The 17,157-nt window shown below is 28.7% G+C and overlaps 1 protein-coding gene across 1 annotated transcript; it reads right to left on the reverse strand.

Moving 5' to 3' along the window:
* Positions 1–3,589: 3,589 nt before the first annotated feature.
* LOC129968623 (uncharacterized) lies at positions 3,590–15,662 on the reverse strand. The gene is made up of 4 exons (XM_056082711.1): positions 15,418–15,662; positions 14,322–14,838; positions 11,447–12,434; positions 3,590–3,838 (listed from the first exon to the last, which is right to left on the reverse strand). The coding sequence occupies exons 2-4, from the start codon at positions 14,836–14,838 to the stop codon at positions 3,784–3,786; spliced, it is 1,560 nt and encodes a 519-aa protein (XP_055938686.1). The 5' UTR covers positions 15,418–15,662; the 3' UTR covers positions 3,590–3,783.
* Between the last annotated feature and the right edge of the window lie 1,495 nt (positions 15,663–17,157).

The following is a 17,157-nucleotide window of genomic DNA, read 5'->3' on the forward strand; positions in this document are numbered from 1 at the left end:
GAAATATTTATCCCCATGATTATATACTGTGAAATTCTGACAGGGATTTCCTTACATGTGTCGATTTAGGTAAGAGAATAATAGGGATCTTTTAAAAGAATTTGTTTAGATCGACAGATTTTTATCTCTTCACTTGGAGTGTGGGAACTTGTCGATTTCAGCAATTTTAGAGCTCGTGTAATATTAATTAAAATAAAAAAAAGGTGGAATTGGATCAGAGAATAAGAAAACATTTTAGAATTAAGTTAATATGGGTTGCATTAAGATAAAAATTTAAAAGTTAAGTAGGATTTAAATTGAATTTTAAAATATGCTTATGTATATACAGGATGTCTCAAAAACCTTGACCGCGGCTTTTATTCCTTAAATATTGATCACAGACATATACTGTAAATTACAAAGTTGCGTAAAAAAAGGTGCAAAATGTTATGAAATCGATAAAAATTTTCAGGGGATTAAACTTTAAAAAATACAAAAATTAAATTTTTGTACGGACCACGTACAAAAAAATTCCCAATGAGCATTGTGATTTTTAAATTACTGTTACGTCAAATCACAACAATAGTTACAGTGACGGTTAAAAGTAATGTAATGTTTGAAGCAGCAAAGTTTTCCCAGAAGTTAACTGCCAGATATTATGAATTTATTTCTCCTTTCCTGTGAGGCGAAAAAAAAAAAAAGATTTAATAAAGAAAATTACTTTAAAAGATTCACATAGACACTGCCAAAAACTTCAGGCATAATCTACAAGAATTCTGCAACTCTCAGGAATTAAACAATTTTTGACCTCGAGATCAAATCTAAGCTCCTGTCTAGTAAGCAAAGCGTCTAATTCTGTTTTTTTTTTTTTAAAGCAAGCATTACTAAACATATGCGACATGAATCTGCTAATGCCGTATTAGGTTCCATTTCTAGGCAACTGTGACACTTTTGCTATTGATTATTTTTAATTAATCAGTTCTTAAAATATTTAATCAGATAATGATTTGTCAAACTTTAGTAATTTTTCTCAATTTTAACCCTGCTTCATTTTGCAACTTCTGAAATAATTATTGGAAAAAAGGGTTTTATATGCTTTCTTAAAATGAGTTTCAAAATCTTTGGTTTATCTATTATAGGATGCACCTTTTAATTTTTATTGGTTTTTAAACTATCCTTGTTAATATAATGTTTCCGAGACCTTTTCCTACCAATGAGGGAAATATCTAGTCGACTTAGGCGCCCAGTTTTTTGGCCGGGAATATTTGCTATATTTAATTTCGGTAAATCTGTAGATATAATTTCATGTTTATGATTCCCTCAAATTATCAGATATTTAAAAAAATTTAATTTCTTTTTTGTATGTTCTGTTGATAGTGCATTTGGAACTTTGTAACCCTATTAGTACAAGATATTGTCCGTTATCTCCACGAATTTGCTTTGTTCGACATTCTGATTGCCGGCCAATAGCACGAAGATACCGGCATGTTGTGACATTTCGTAATTCGACATTTTATGCTAACAGGGAATGGACACCAGTCAGCTTGTAATTTCTGCAATAATTATTACAAATATTTTATAAGCCAATTTAAAGCGTAAATATATATTTTCCCAAAGACTCAGGTTTAAATATTATAGGCTGAATCTTTTAATTTTCATATATTTTTAAATTGTCCATGTTAATATAGGGTAACCTGATATTATTGAGTCCTTTTCTCACCAATGAGAAAAATCTGAGACCAGTTGGTTCGTCAAGAATATTGGTTATATTTAATTTTATTCATACAGAAATAACTTCATGATTCCGGAAAGTTATCAGACATTAAAGCAGCGTTATTTTATTTATCTTACGTACGATTCGCTCACTCTGCACATAAATTTAATGGAAATCAATCCCATGACATCATATCATTATTAAAAACGCAAACGCTCGGTTCATCTATCTTTTGAATTTCCCAGTAGCGTTCTTTCAATATTTTTATCCCTCTCGGAAACTACACCAATATTTTAAAAAACCCTTCTTCTTTAACTTTCAACAATGAAAGAGAATTAGATAGTTGATGAAACAATGAAAGCGGTTTGAGCTTTATAGAGATCCATAATCCACGATCTTTTTATTAACAAATACTTTTATTATTGTTTTTTAAATATTTGCACCAAATAACTGTTCTTTTAATCACACTTTAAATTAAAAGTTATTAATCAGTATTCATAAAAAATTATTAATTATAGTTAATTTAAATAACGCGTGTTTGACTTATCAATTCAAGCTAAAGTTTTAATTTTGATTTTTTTTCGAAACCATTTATTTATTGGAGTAAAGCATTTTCCGAAAAAAAAAAAAAAAAAAAAATTAAATTTTCATTTTAGTTCTATGCCACAAGTACTGAGCAAGAGACGGTATAAAGATTTCGTCAAAATGATCCCTTTTTATTTACTGATTTTAAAATAGCTACTGCCTGAGCTAAAAGAACACTGCTCTCATTATTGATGTTGTCTTGTCCAGTAGTGCAATAGGATTAGATCTGTCCAAAAGTGTCTAAAACGGCTTTGGCCACATCAATAACCTCATGCACTACTCATGGAAGAGGGGGGCTGCCAGAGCCTCCGGAGAGGTTAGACTTCTACCTGTTGGTCCGCGGAAGGTATTTTATTACTCTTATTATTGAATCTTATAATTGCTTCCCATAGCATTTCATAATTTTCATTAATCTTTTCACTATTAACAGGCTAGTTTCCATTACAAATGAGGGGTGCACTATGTAAAATGAGTTTTTTACTCAGGATGTCTTATTTTTTACATTCTGCACCCAGTGTTTAAAATGGAAAGTGGCAAGCCAGAATAGAATTTCCATGGCCAGGTTACAAATGAAAGGATTGAAAAGCAAGCAGCACATCCAACCTTATTAAATAATTCTGAACTGTCAGTGATGATGATTTTGGTTTTATTTTGATGCCAATGATTTAGGGTTTTCTTTGGAAGCTTCTAGAGCCCTTCATCTTCCACTCGATGAAAAGATGCATGTATGACAGACAAAATAAGTTGAGTATAATTAATTAAAAATTACTATTTTAAAAAATAGTTTAACTTAGGGGGTTAATGTTTATGATAAAGTAATGTAAAATTAAAAAACAAATGGAGAATAACCTAATTGGGCTATTTTAATTTTAGGTGAGATGATATTTATTTAGTCCTGAACTGGCGAAAGTGAGAAGTCAGTATTTTCAAGTCGTCACAGCCTATTTCTCGGCTCTCTCTCTCAATTAAAACTCTAACGAAAAGATCACATTCTTTTTGTTTTCCTATTTACAATGATATTAAGTGGTAGACAATCAGCTAATATTTCATTGTTTCAGTTAAAATTGTTCTATGTCTGCTTAAAGCAAACCTGTCTAAGCACTGAAACCAAATTTTATCATACAATATCAATTTCCTGAAATATGTTTAAAAACATTTCAGTATTTAAGACTCATCTCATTATACCGTCCTTGAATATTTATAAGTAAAACATTTCCTTTAATATGCAGGAGGAGAAGCCATGTCATTCTACGAGTTAAAATGAAATTTAACTAGCATGCTCTTAAAAATTACATCAAAAATACATAAAAATTTCCTTTTATAAATTTTATTTTGAAAACCATGAATTATTTTACACAATTTTAGATATTTATGAATAAGCAGAAACAGTATCAAAGGGATAGAAGAAATGTAATAACTATGCAAACATCACAATGAATCTTTAATACTTGTAGAATCACGAACATGCATGAAAAATTTCAAAAGTTAAGGGATACTTTGCTTGCTTATTTTGAAGATGGAATCCAATCTGGATCATCACTACTACTGGTACTGTACAGCCTATGGGGAAAAAAATTAGAATAAAAGTTCAAATAAAGAAAAATAACTATTTACAAATAATTTAATAAAACATTCAGAAAATTAATATGCAAATAAATCTTATAAACAATATATAAGCAAATACACATATAAATGGGGAAAAAAATATGAACATGGAAAGACCATTAATTTATTTAAGACATTTATGAAAAATGAGCATTATATCGACTAACCAGAAAAGAGATACCAATTTGTGCAATTAAAAAAGTTAATTAGAAAGATTTTTTTAAAACTTGTATCTAATAAACAGCATAATTAAAAAAACTGCCTGCCAGCACAGGATAGTTTGGACTTAACTTCTAAACAATCATTTCTAGAAACATAATAAAGGGTATTTATATATAAACCTTTATGTTATTAATACAATCTTACAATAAATATGCTGAGTAAAAATAAGCATTTTAATAAAGAGTGTAAATAAACCTAATATAACAAACTAATAGTCCTTTACCCTTCCATCTATGGAATACACGCAATTTTCTCATATTTTATAACTTTGTACAGCCATTCAAATAAATACAAATATATTTCAGAGTTCAAGAAATTAGATTAGTTTTACTGATGATAAACCTATATATATAACTGGATAAATAGTTTTAAAAGATTGAATAAAATAAATGGGATAGCAAATTTCTGTTATAAACCCCTAATTAATCTGATGGTTTAAATTATGTCACACTCACAATTTTGAACAATAAACAGAAAGAGAATCTAAATGAAACAAGGATAGTTTCAGTATATTGTTTTGTAATGCAAGAAGTCTGTAAATCATTTGTAGAGGCAACAGCAAACAGTTGAACAAAATTACCATAACAATTATTAATTTCAGAATATTCATTTTTATTTATACCTGTAATTACCTGTAATAAATTTTTGGCATTATTATATGTGTTCTTTTTCTTATTAGGAAATAGTTACAGTTTCAAATACTCCATATCTTATCTTTTAATCTACTTACTCTTACCACCAATTACAATATATAATAAAGTGCTTAAAATAATTTGCTTTTGAATTCAAAGTATCCATGATATATATATATATATATATATATATATATATATATATAATGAATTATCAACAATAAGTAGTTAAATTTTATATTTCAAGATGCTAGATTTATTGAGGTACAAATGCTAAAAATAACATTTAAGCTAAGGCAATACAATACAGCATAGCTTAAATACTTTTTTCAGTTGCAGCTTGTAAGTTCAAAAACAAGCAGTGCTGTAAAAAATATTTCGCAAGAGAATAGAATCGTTTTTTAAAAAAAGCATTATCTCTTAATAGTTACAATTTCCAACTGCATTTATTTAAATTTCATTAAGAAAATATTTTATAAAAAATGATTAAGAAAAATCAAATATGCATGAAAATAGGAAGTTCATTTTGGCAATGTAAAACTGAAACTAGAACGAAATAAAAGTTAATAATAATAAAAAAAAGGGCACGAAAAAAAATCAAGAAAGTAAAAATGAGCCTAGTGTAGAAAGCAAAGACAAGGAAGAAACAACACAGCAGTATACAGTACTGGTTTGCAACTGTACTTTGTATCATACTAGGTTCTTCTCGATTCATAAAAGAAAGGGAGAAATCTTAGTTTTTCAATAAAAATCACAGTTTTCCCACATTCTCACTATCACACAATTCGATTTTTTCTTTTCTTTTCAAAGCCGATTGAACTTGTGTATCCCTAACTTATAGACTCATTTTCTACCTAGGACTAAGTAATTTACATTTGATTTTTACTAGTGGAAGTGGACCTAATAATTTTAAACTACCAAAATAACTAGGCCCAATTTAATTACTTTTGAAATGGTAAAAAAAAAAAGAACATCACACAAGCCAAAATCCTCCTTTCTAAAATCATTATAAAATAAAAAAAAAGTGATAGCGAAACTAATAAAAACCCATGCAATAAGGATATAAAGGATGTTGTCATGTCAAAAGCTGCTTCTGCTCCCATTCTCCATAAAAATGAGAGAAAGGTATGTCGAAGATGTATCAAAAGAAATTCAAATCTCTTTAAATCTCTCCCCAAGAAGTGTCAACGAAATTAGAAAAATTTTGTTGTGACAATGAACTATAATTTGGAATTTCACCCAACCAATATAAACTTTATTTCTTTCAGACAAAAACACATATAAAAAATCTCCAACGGATAGAAAAACTTGCGGATCAACCAATAAACCATTAGAAAAATGACAAAACTATTGATCTAATTGCAATAAATAAAATTAAAATCATCAAGGTGTTTGTTAAGAAAAAAATCTCAGTTTCATTCACAAAAGAAAGTACAAAGTAACTTAGTATCACTTTAATTTCATCTGAATCTAGTCAAGAAGATAATGACAATGTATTCCAGCAATGTTGTTAGCCTGAATCTTTCATCAACTCCTGCACAGAAGTCTATCAATACAAACAATTTAGTAGATTACACTTAATTTTCAAAAACATACTCTAGATATAATTGAGGCATCTACTGCTTTGACAGTTTTCCCCATTTGACATTGGAATTGAATGATAAAAAACAAGATAACGGGAAAAACAAGACAAATGATGACAAAGTTCTCTATATATTTGTTTAATATTTTAATGGACAGAAAGATATAATTTTAATTTCTTTAGGAAAAAAGACAAATATAAAGTCATCGCCTAGAAAATATTTTATTGAAAATGCAACCAGAACAAAAATTTCTGGGTCATATTTCATTAGCTTTGGACATATCTTAACGCATAGAACAAACAATAACCGATTTCTTCTTGGAATGAAATTTTTTTATTGAATTTTGGGTATGGGGATGTAACAGAACAGTTAGATAAATCATAAAACTTTGGTTTTAGCCACAATCCAGTACATTAGATTATCTTCCCACTGTATAAGATTGGATTACATTTCTAACACTTGTTTATATACACGAGGGTCAATAAAAAGTTAGTTGAACTACATAGGAAAACATAACAAGATCAAAATTTTACAACATCTTTATTTGTATCCTGAAGTCATATGCAAAATCTGTTTTTAACATAGTCATTGATCCTGCCAGTGTACAAAACCTGACAAAAGTGTTTTCTTTATCAGTATGATAATCCTGCAAAAATCATGTCCTAATAAATCAACAGGACTTATTAAATTAAAAGTCTTAAAAAATGTAAAAACTAATAATAAAATTTCTAATAGTGACATTTCAATGACTACCCAAAGATCTACAAGTGTTCCCACTACACAGGGGCGACCATCTGGGAGGTGCGGCGGTTGCTAGGCACCGGGGCACCAACGTGATCAAGACCTAAAATAATATTCAGAACAATAACAGCAGAATGGGAGGGGGGGGGGGGGAACCTTTGAAAAATTGACGGTTTGGGAATATATGAAGTTTACAGATATATTATAGTCTACTGCAAATGTGCAACATATTATAAATCTAAGGTAGATTTACGGTCATTTACCTCACCTACCGAGAAAGATTGCATATAGTATTTCGAAAATTCGTACAATAAAATGTTTAATACTGTTAGATCTCTAATCATGCCCATGTTAAGAAATATCCCTCTGGGTTCCAAAAAGGAAAATTAGCAGAAAAGAAAAGCTAGCTAAATTTCCAAAAGGTCACAAATAGAGCTGTTTTCTTTCTACGAAAATAATTTCGGCATAGAAAAATTTCTTTGACTTTAAAAGTTATAGTTCAACTTTAAACTGGAAAAGAAAGTTCCGTACAAACTACACTATCTTGCAATGGAAATTTAGAAACTGAAATTCGTTGATGAATCGAAAATTATACAAATGTGATCGAAACAGAAAATGACAATAACAAATAAGATGAAATGAACATTATGAAAAGGTTTATGGTCAAGTACTATAACATAAGTTTAGAATGTTGATATGTAAAACAAAAAAGAGGTTTTAAGAAGAATTGTGAAGGTAGATCATTTTCCACAATGTACTATTTTCAGAAAAATACCAAATGATGAAACCTATCTTGCAGCTGGTTAATATATACAAAAATGCAAAACTCAGTATTTTTTGAAAGAAAAGTAAACGAAAAATCTACATGATTTATATGTGGCTATAAATACTGTAGATAACTGTCAAGTGTAATTCAAGATCATGAGTGTTTTGTTTATCACTATTATTGCTTGGAAATAATTACTAAAAGGACTAAATTAATGTTTGACTATTAATAAAAGGAATCAAGTTACTATAAATAAAGAAACAGGATGATTTAAATTACTATTTCAAAGAATTATAAATGCAATTATAATTTTAGAATATAATAATTTTCCACTTCGAGAAACCTATGTAATAATAGGAACCCCTAAGAATGAAAATTCTTTAAGTTTAATCTAATAATTAATTAAATAAGATTCAATGGTAATGGATAAAATAAACAAAATAAAAAAAATTGAAAAATAGAATTGTACAACATTCAACACATAGATCACAAGAACAAATTATACTGCATTAGAAAATAAAGTCTTTAACAACATAAAAGACAATATAAAAGCAGCCATGTACTACACTATCCAAATGGATTGTAGTCCTGATATTCCAGAATAATAATGAAGTTTTAGAAAAATCAGTATAGTAATTTAGGTGCTATTTTTTTTAACACTGTAACTGATACTGTTATTGCACAGATAGGAGACAAATTTAAAAGTATTTCAAATTAATTCATGCTTTTCTAAATTAATATTTTCAATCATTAATTTAGCAAAATATAAATTAAAAAAATCTTCAAAAACTTTGTTAAATTTTTTTTATTACAAAGATGTAGATGAAAACCTAATCCAAAGAATTGGTTTGTTACCAGATTTGATTTCGAATAAATGGGATGTAAATAACGTGCAAGACACATTGCAATACATACAAAACCATAATGAATTATTTCTGAATGTATTAACTGTCTTTAAACTTTTCTTTACATTGCCAATTTCTTCAAAAAGTGCTGAGCACACTTTCAGCAAACTAAAATTAACAAATAATTGTTTTTAGCCAAGCATATGTATGCAGAATGTTTAAATGTATTTGCTATACTACGCATCGAAAAAAAAAAAAAATGGCAATTTTTCTGGAGTAATTATTAGCAAAGACAAAATCACACATTAAATAAACATACAATAGTAATATATATTTGTGTTTATATATATAATTTTACAAAATATTTAGGACTCCAAATGGTTGTCTTGCACCCAGGCCCCTTTACAGAAAAGGCTGGCTCAGCCACTGCATCCAGCAAGCTTACTGGAGACAAATTTGATTTCCGGGTCACTGCATCTGCATAACCCAAGCCATGCTGCATGTTCTTTGCTGCCTCTTAACTACCCTGGGCTCCATTATTGATTACCTTGTTCTACCTGCAATTTGTGTTCGGTTCTATGCTACACTGCCGCTGTGGAGTTCCATGTCTGTTTTTTGGAGAAGCTCCATCTGATCTCCATGAAGTTGAAATTATCTTTGTGCACCAACCTCATCACAATGATTAATGTTTAAGTCTACATGCATTTCACAATGTTGTGCTGCAAGTTTGTTGTGGTTCAAATAAACAGCAACAAAATTATATGGTTCCTAATAAGCAATGCTCGCAATTTAATGTTTTCCTGAGTTCAAATGCAAATGTGTTGCTCACTATAAAAGAGTTCAAAAATTCAATGATTCTTAAAAAAATAATTTAAAAAAAATTGAATTAACAATTTTGTAGATGTGTGGCTAATAAAGAAGACACTTATTTTCAATTTATTTTTCCATGAGAAGATTATTGTTTGTAAACTGGGAATATCAATGATACACATCTGTTTACACTATGGCAAAAAGGCAAAGAATTGGAGATTTTTTCCAAAGGGTTTTTACTAATAAATTCTTTTAAGAATTTCTTTAACACATGTTGATCTAGGAAAAGAAATCTTAAGTATCTTTGAAAGGAATGTATAGGTGTTAACAATTTTTATCCTTTCACTTGAAGAAAGAGATTCAAAGTATCAGTAATTTTTTAGAGTGCATGCTAGAAATATTCAAATAAAAAAAAAAAATGAGATTTGGATAGGAAAGAAGAAAAATTTTAAAATAGAATAACATGGTTTATTTGAAGGCATAAAATAAGAAATTAAGATTTTAATTAATATCTATATTGATAGAGGCACATTATAAGCCAAGGCATTTTCAAAGAAAACCGAGAAAATCTTAGAAATTTATGAAAAAATTTCTTATTTGAGATATTAGTACTGACTAAACATTTAATAAGAGGAGTTTCAGTAAATTCACCAGACAATTCCTTACAATTTAATCAATAATGTGTTTAGTAAAATTCTCATGCACAATAACTAATTCAAGCTAACTAGATTTTAATAGGTTTTTTTTTTTTTTTTTTTTTTTTTTTTGAAAACTTGACAATTCTTGCAATGCAAGTCTTATCATGAAGGTTTATGCTTCATTCTAGTTTACTATCAAATCATAAGTCACCCTTTCAGTGATAAGCATACAATATAAGATGATACACATTCAAACTCATTGCGATATTTGAATACTTGTACATTAACCACATCGGTAAATTTTTGGCCAAATTGCATATCAAAGAAGAAAATAATAAAGAGACTAATATGACATCTCCGGCGATTATTTTCTGAAGATTAATACACAAGCATCTATATTTACACAAGGAACTGAAAGTGAAAATAGATATCATAATTTAAAAAAACAAACTTCTTACATGCAGAAAACATAGTAATTGCAATACTGATAAGCACATAACTCCACAGTAATATGGAAAATAGTTTTAAAGATTAGAAATTCATACTGCAAAATTTGATGCATTAACTTATATTAATCTCAGTGATTTGCAAGAGAATATTTCTGATTAACTAATGTTCAAATCTACAATGACGAAGACATATTTCTCATCTGAAAAGCAGAAATATTCTACCACATTTTGCATGCTTCATAATAGCTGTTGGAAAATTATCAAGACTATAACAGAAACTTTCAGAAAATTGCAAATCAGAAAGATGACAAAAATTTGATAGGAAAGATTCACATTGTTTGGCTAATAATATTCAAATAAAGTTTTTTGTAATGAAAACATTACTTTTATTATTTCAATTAGGTTTATAGAACTTTTTTAAAACTTGGCTGTAATAAGTCAAATATTTTTTCTTCTATGCATTCTTTAAAGTGAATTCAAATGCAAAAAAGTCATCCCTTCCAAATAAGATTTCCTACATGAATTAAGAACATTATCCGGCATCTTTCATTCAGTACCAGATAGAAATGGGAATATATTCACCCTCTTCCTCCACAGAACATCATGCCAATAAGTGCATCCAATTTTTACTAGAAATTATGAATAACAGTTCTTTTATGAGGCAATTTTAAGACTTGACACCACTCTGACTTTATCTTTGATGTCCCCACTTTACTTCTTTATTAGGTTTTATAAAATTACTGTTTATAAGTACTATTTTGTATGAATTTAATACAACGAAGATCATACCAATTTATTGTAAATATACTATAAAAAAAAGCACAGTTAAAATTGGAATTTTAAATTAAGATAGCTAAAATGATAACAGAATACATACCCACTTAACATATTAGTCATGCTTTGAGCATCTACATAAGAGCTATCAGAAGAGCTATCACCTTCACTTGAACTAGAATCGCTAGACGTGGAAAAGTGATCATCTGGATAAACTGGAGGACGATAACTAGAATCCGAATCATATTGTACATCTTCAACATGCATGGGATTTGGAGGTAACCACTCAGGGTCCGATTCTAGACTATATTGTTCTAACAAAGCTCTAGTCCTTTCGAAGATAGCTCTTGAATTCCTACTGACAGGTGCAACTGTAACTTGATCAGTGCTAGATCTCATGACACGAGAAGGACGAAGCTTGAAAGGAATGTTAGAATGTGATGATTGAGCTTCATCGCGTGAACAACTTGCAGTGGATGAAGATGGCAAATGATCATTTTCAATAATACTTTGAGGAGCAGATTGCAGGACATCTGCTGCTGCCTGAGAAGATGACTGCCCAGCTTCTGCACGTACCCGACACCAAGGGGTACGTTTAGGGGAAGGTGCAGGAGGAGGTTCCACATCTATATCATTATCTTCCTCTGAAGAGTCAAGAGTTCTAACGGGAAGTCTGCGCTTTATAGGTCTTCTTACCTGTGGTTCATCATCAGTGGATTCCAAATGATTAGAAGCAGTAGAATTTCCATGAGCTGCAGGAGTGGAATGTCTATCAATTGCAGAGTCGGAAGAGCGTGGATATTCAATACTATCATTGGAATTGTCTTGCATAAAATCCTCAAAAACATGATCACGGAAACTGTTATCCAAATAATTAGCCAATTGAGAAGAATAATCATCAGAATCAGATATATATTCAGCTGAATCAAATGTATCATTTAATGCATTAATACTTATCATGACATCACCTGCAGAAAGACTTTCCAATGAAGACATATCTGAACTTTCCACATGTACTTCCTTTAGATGTTTAATTTCTGCTTGAAGTTCCCTAATTTTCTGATTTTTTATTTTTATCAATTCATTTTTTGCTGAAAAAAATACAAACAAAAAGGCAATTAACAAAGGATGAATAACCATAAAAATATAAATAATACTGATTGAATTTCATCTGATTTTATGTGCTTTACAAAGAAAATTTGTAATAATTCCCTCAAATTTATTGTCTAGAATAATTTTTTTAAAAAAACTAACAGTAAAGGCCTGTCATTTAAATTCAGTTGATTAGGAACCATATAATAAAACCTACAATATAATAAATACAAATCTTACAGAACCGTGCACCACTTTTAAGACCGAGGAAAAGTGAAAAAATTCCATCATCAGTTAAACATCAATAAATTCACCCCCCCCTTCTACTAGAGTCTGCATGGTCTGATAACAAAAATTTCAAGACTGAATTTTATGATAAATAGAATGTTTTTCTCATATTATTTGTATATAAGAAATATAAAAAGTAGAGCAACATACTAAAAATTCATTATGCCAAACTATCAACATGTTCAAGATTGTTTTGCTTCAATGATCAATCTGTAACTGGAGCCAAAATAACTCGGCATTGTTCATTATCTTTGTTTATCATATTGTTCATTATCTATAATATTTTGTTCTTGAATACAATAATCTCCTCAATAACTTCAAGTTGTTCTTTCAGCAGTGTGTTGGCAAAACTAAGTATGAACATGTGCGTATAACTGAGTTATTCTTTTTCAAAGTTTTTGTTGTTAATCATGGGGTCATTGACTCCATTTCTCAAATAGCTTTTAATTTGAATAATGCAAAAAGAATAAAGAAATATTCTTACAATATTATACTCTTCATTTTTGTTTGTTAAATTTTAACAGTTATTAACATTACTGTAATTCTGTAAAATCTAAACGAAGTAAATACTCATTAAAAGATTGTTTAAGTTTTTCTTATTATATTAAACGTTGGAAAGATGTTATAACATTTTTAATATTAATATTTAAATTTTTTTTAGCAGCTACACAATTTCCAGAATGTATTGTTTCCAAAATAAATTCCAATGCTGTTTATAAAAAGATAAAAAATGAAAATGGAGTCATTTTGACTTCATGTCTCTAGTTACTGGTTAATAAAGTATAAGAGTCATAATGATGGATATTCAAAACAACAAAATGAAAATAAAATTTCAGTTTTAAATCCGATACGGCATTTTTAAATTATTAATATTTACGAAATGTTAAAATTGCACCAGAACATAATATCATAAGAACATTAGGAAATCAATTCTTTAAATTTTTAAAGAGCATATATTCCAAAAAATGTATACATACTCAACTAACATATAAAGAACATCAAATATCAGTCTCGTAGTTCTTATTAAATCTCAAAAATTATTAAATTGGCAACCGAATTATCATAATAAAGTTACTTGGCAATTGATAATCTTTGTTTGATATTGAAACAGCATGGGAACATATCAGATGTAAAATGTATGGAATGGTTTGATCAAGGTTTATTTAAAACGGATATTTATTCTTTAAAAATGCAATGACTGGTGGTATTTTACTTTAATTTGCAACATAAATTGCACACTGAAGAATTACTTAAGAATAAAGACTGGTACTTTTAGTAGAACTATTCACTTCTGAATTACTCTATCATAATATAAAATTATGAAAAAAGTGAAAAAAAAAAATAATTTAGATTTTTTTTCTTTACTAGTAGTACAGTAGCTAAGCATGTGAAAGCACTTTAATAAATTTAAACTCATTTTTAAAAGATACAATCTAACATCTTAAAAGAATGAAGATCTTTTACACGTTATGTATAATAATAATAAAAACAAAAACTCTACTTGCAACATATGTAATTGCAATTTATCAAATTTTATGAATAAAATGGGGAAAAAATATTCTCCATTTAAAATATCTATAAACCAAAAACTTTATTACCTCTCAATCTCTTCTTAAGATCTTTAATGCAGTTATGTTTAATATGTCCATTGGGTGACAATTTTAAAGTGCAAGTTTGGCATCTTATATATCTATAAAGACAGTTATTTAATTCATGATCTTCTAAATCTTTTCGCATTAACAGTTCTCTACAAGGTTTATTACTGCAGCGAACCTTTTCATACGAACAAACTTTCAAATGGCCTTCACATGATTCTAAGGTAAATTTTTCTTTACAACCTTTTTCTTTGTTATGGCAATATAATGTTAATTTCATTATCATGTTTTTGACAATAGGAACAACTTCTTGGACTGTATATTTTGTTGTTCTTTTGCGACATATTGGACAGTTTCTATTCGACTCCAACCATCTGTTGATGCAGGTCCGACAAAACACATGGTTACATGGAGATTGGACTGGATCACAAAATACAGAACGGCAAACACTACAAATAAGTTCTTCATCTGGTGGAGGATCAAAATTATCTGCCTGATATGCCCAACTCGGAGGAGTCATCTGAAATTTAAAATGATAAATATAAGTTATATAATATTTAGCACTCATAAGAATATTAGATTATATAAAAAAATGCCTTCCTAATTCCCTATTTTTTAAAAGTTTAATATAAAAATTGTCTTGGGGATTTAGATGGCCTTTGCTTCATCATTGGTGGCAAAACTGATCAAAGTTTTAGAGCAAGCATAGCTTAAAATACATAAAAAAAAAAAAAAAAAAAAAAAAACTTTGGGAAAACATACTGTATCATAGAATAACTAAATTTATCTTGTATACTGTTATACGAACTTTCAAATAAAAATAAAACGTCATTACAAAGTTTAAATCTATTTCTATTTAAAAAATGACTGGAATTTAAAAGCATAATTCTGTATTTTAACATCAAGGCTATAATTTCACAAAAATATTTTGTATAAATAAAATACTGAATCATAGAAAGGTAAAGGGGAAATAATGTTAAAAAAAGTACTAAACTATCTATTGCATTAAAAAAACCATTAAATCTCTTTTTAATCTGGTATTTTTACAGTAGTAATAATGAAAAATGTAATGGAAGAAAATGAAATTATACCCACTTACGTTTAGGCTAATGAAAGAATAGATACACGATGCTCATAAGTAGGAAGGTAATTGGAAGTTTTAAATACCGGAAAGAGTTAATGTTTTTAAAGACAAGAAACAGACATTAAATTTTTCCTTTGTCACCCTTAGAACAATAAAATTAAAATTTAGAATACTCCTACATAAAACTTGCTTAGAAGGACGCCATAATGCCACTCCAAATCCAACCGTCAGTCAACACAACGACTTGCAAGAGAGGATTTCAATTCAAATCCGATCGTAAAGTCGCAGTGCAGGCGAAGTAATTTTTACAAAATTAAAGTTCATTTTTTTCTTCTGTAATTCATAAGCCAAATTGTCTCCAATGAAATTAATTTTTTATACTATCTATATTTTATTTGAAGACAAATTTTAGCGATTTTTCTTTTACAAATAACTATCCAACAAATATCAGTTACAGAAAAATACGTAAAAAACAAACCGTAAAGACGTGTAATTATTTGTCATCAGAAACATCACTGGAAAATTCTTTCCGCGATATGTTATATGGTTTTAAAACAGAGCTTTATAGCAGATATATTATCTTATTTAGATCAACGTTTGAGTGATCTCAATATATATAATATATCAAATTTGGTATGAGATTAATATTTTATTCTTTGGTACGCCAATTGGGTGGCAATAACAATGAAAGTGGTGTAATAGAAATTTGACACACCACTGGCCGTATTCACCAAACTGGTTGCTAAACAGCGGATCGTTCAACCCATGATCATTGGTATTCACGAACGTTAGTTAGAACGGCAGCTTTTTCTGCCTTTTTCAACCGGAAATGGGTTTCATTGGTCCAGATATATCACATGATTATCAGCTGATGGTTGGCTCATTTTCATGTTTTTATTGTTATTTTGTTTCTTTCCGAGATGTGTATAAGAAATGTGGGACGATCAAGCGAGAAAACAATGTGATGTTGTCTAGTGATAAACTCATCGATTTGCTTACATTATATTATTAGGCTTTTCGTGGGATTGTTTCTCTGACTATATTATTAAGCAAGCATATTTTAAATTTCCACTGTATTATGCAACTAAACATTTGAGCATTTGCTGTCTTTTGAATTGAGAATATGCATATTTGCTGCGTTTCGAATAGTTTTTCAATGAATTGAACTTTTACAAAAGGTCTTCTGAAAATTAAATTTCTAAAAGAAATGCAGATTAACCAAAATGAGTTCATTTACATATAGAAATATTTTATATATAATAATAGAATATATACATAAACAATGCAAATAACAAACTGCTGCAAACTGATTTTGAAAGTGAGGAATTCACTGTAGTTTCTTCTAAACAATGAATTTAACAAAATTTGAATTTCGAGTAAATTATCATTAACTATAAATTATATTTCTGAGAAATGTAACAAATATTTGAACAAGTAAAAAAAAAAAAAAAGCATAACTTTCTTCATTTATCAATTATAAACTAGTTAAAAATTTGAAACTTGGCAGATTTTTTTTTCAGACCTCAGCATTTTTTACAAAATATGGCATTTTTTTTTATTTGTTAACATCAAAATTTTATTAGTTGAATGGTATTACCAACAAATCATAATATTGATCTTTGTTCTTATTTATGATCTTTCCATGTTCTTTAATATATATTCTAATGAATTATAATCATACAAATTGTTAAAACACAGCCACTTCCTTGCCTTTGGCAAGGAATTCACAAAATGTTTATAACATTTTTGCTTATT

The sequence above is a fragment of the Argiope bruennichi genome, chromosome 5 (genome assembly GCF_947563725.1).
Source record: "Argiope bruennichi chromosome 5, qqArgBrue1.1, whole genome shotgun sequence".
NCBI classification, from domain to species: Eukaryota; Metazoa; Arthropoda; class Arachnida; order Araneae; family Araneidae; genus Argiope; species Argiope bruennichi.